The sequence below is a fragment of the Macrobrachium nipponense genome, chromosome 16, assembly GCF_015104395.2.
Source record: "Macrobrachium nipponense isolate FS-2020 chromosome 16, ASM1510439v2, whole genome shotgun sequence".
NCBI lineage: Eukaryota > Metazoa > Arthropoda > Malacostraca > Decapoda > Palaemonidae > Macrobrachium > Macrobrachium nipponense.
The window spans coordinates 4,771,000-4,773,499 of record NC_087209.1 but is presented as its reverse complement, the minus strand read 5'-3'; the positions used below and the strand labels follow the sequence as shown (position 1 = coordinate 4,773,499).

Genomic DNA, 2,500 nt, shown 5'->3' with positions numbered 1-2,500 from the left:
GATCTTATTTTAATTGGTCGGATAAAACTTGCAAAAATATTACTATATATTTATGTACAATATATCATTGCATTCACTCATAAATTACACTATACAGCCTGTTTATACTAAAACCTATAGTACAAAAATATGAAGTAAACAGTTTATATAATTGTTGAAGAATAAATAAGAAGTACAGTAATTGTTAAATGGCGCCTATGTAAGGTCAGTTACTTGATTGTGCGAGACATTCAACAAAAACTCTGATCAGCACAAAATTTAAGTTGAATTGAAGAGGTTTCTACATGAAAATTTTGTCAAGTGCATACTAAGGATGCATTCAAACAAAGAATGATTGCAACACAATTGAAAAGTTTTTAATTTTTTATCATTCACAAGTGTAATACACTTGATTCCATACCAAAAACCATATCCAATTACTTTGGTAACAAAAACAGTACCGTTACACAACCAATTATGTAAAGAAAAATGATTTAGCAAGAATATAAATCCAACTTCTGAAAACCAGAAAAAAACAGTGATAATATTATGAAGGATTCATACAATTTCAATTTCCCTAATTTTATCAACCAACTGTATTATGCTGATGTGCTGAATTCTTGAAAAAACTATGAAATTCCGTACAAATTTGTAAATGTAATCATTATATGTGAGCATTAATGATCACCAGTTACATTAGTGAGCAATTTTTAACAGATTTCCTTTCAGTTCTCAATGCACAAGTGCTCTTGTTGTCTCCCGATATCTTCCTTAACTTATTTACTCTTGATGTAAAGGAATCTACATTAAAGATGCAATGGTTTACAAAGCCATGTCTTTTATACAAGTTTAACAAATTCTAACCTAAAAGCTTATCTACAGTGTTATTTTCCTCAACTAAAAAGTTTTTATTGTCATCTGGCTAAAGTCCTTTCACCTGCTTTTTAGAAAAACACTCGTTTACCTCACTTCCAACTTTAAGATAAACTGTTCTTGGATGGACTTGGATCAAATTCCATGTAATGTCAAAGTGCAAAGCACCAACATTCCAAGATCTTCATTTTCTAGAAACAAATCTCTCAGATTTCCTCTACTCACACTTCTAAAAGTGTATCCAGGGTACCACAAGTAAGCAATTTCTTGGCAGTTTCAAATATTTTGCAAGATGATTCACTCTTTCTTCACCACTCTGGTGTTACCTTAGGCTCTTGTAAGCTAGTACCCTCACTAATAATTATTCAGATATATATCAGTATTCATGTACTTGTATATACAACTAGAAGATCACAGACTAGGATCTCCATATCTGCAGAGAAAAAAAACCCAGAGGAACTAGTTTTCTATGAGTGATACCAATTCTGGGCTGTCTGTGAATGGAATGACTACTGAGTGTGAATGACAAAAGTTGAAAGGAAAAAATATCTGTGAGATGGATGAGTTGCACATAACACAACTATGACAACACAAACATATTTGATGATTAGGTGAAATGCCCAGGTGACACACAATGAATGAATATCAAACAGTACCAGCTATCCACAAAAAATGGCTTAAGAATAGAAGGTCAGCACAGAAGACTGGTTTCCTCTCAGCAGTAAGAAGGGTGGCATATCTTTGGTAAGGGTCTCTAACCAAGCCATGTACAAAGGTGCTGATACTGTCCCCACCACTGGCATTGGCAATGTCCTGAAGAAAAAGGGTAAAAGTTAGTTGTGAGGTACAGACTGTTTCACACAGAATATAAACTTTTACAACCTGATACAGCACATTATTCCTGATGTAGATTTTTGGGTGGCCTAGCTTTCAGCTATTAGCAATAGGTTTAGAAAAATTATTTTGAGCTTACTGCTGTGGTTTTAAAAAATAAAAAAAAAGTTTAGTTTAGTTCTCCAAATGACTTACAGAAAACATTATAATAACGTCCAATACTTACATCACAATCAAAGAAGCTTGTTTAGAATGCTGTAGCAGAAGCTCTTTCAGACGAATATGTCGGTTGGTTTTCTCACGCAAAGCAACCAGCTCTGATTCTGTGATGCAGCCTTCCTTGTCTTCTCTTTCAACTTCTGAGAAAGAGAGGTAATGCCAAGATTACAAAAATGACTCTGAAGTCTCTGGTACTGTTAGTTCACCAATGCTTACAATCATTGTGATGTTGAAAAGGATAAAAAGAGTTAATGTTGCCATTCCATTTTTAATGGGCTTACACCAGACATATATGAAGCATGAAAATATTTAAAGGAGATTCTTTATTAACTAACGTCAAGGATCAATGCGTATAAAATATTCTCGATTTTACTTCATAGATGGGTACAATAAATTCAAAGTAGTTACTGTACCTTCATTTTCCCCTTCTGGAATAACTTCAAATTTGCTGATAAGGTTATTAAATTCATTCACTGATTCCTCCCTTGGCTTCTTTTGGACATCTGGGATCATCACTACATCACTAAAGTCAATACGGAACTTGCACAAGAGTTCAGCCATCTTCAACTGCTCAGACGCTAAGTCATCCTGAAAT

At 33.8% G+C, this 2,500-nt stretch overlaps 1 protein-coding gene across 1 annotated transcript; it reads right to left on the bottom strand.

Moving 5' to 3' along the window:
- Window positions 1-1,123: 1,123 nt before the first annotated feature.
- On the bottom strand, window positions 1,124-2,494 carry LOC135195540 (solute carrier family 12 member 2-like). Its single transcript, XM_064221792.1, has 3 exons — window positions 2,319-2,494; window positions 1,913-2,045; window positions 1,124-1,665 (listed from the first exon to the last, which is right to left on the bottom strand). Exons 1-3 carry the CDS (start codon window positions 2,464-2,466, stop codon window positions 1,530-1,532), a joined length of 417 nt encoding a protein of 138 aa, XP_064077862.1. The 5' UTR covers window positions 2,467-2,494; the 3' UTR covers window positions 1,124-1,529.
- Between the last annotated feature and the right edge of the window lie 6 nt (window positions 2,495-2,500).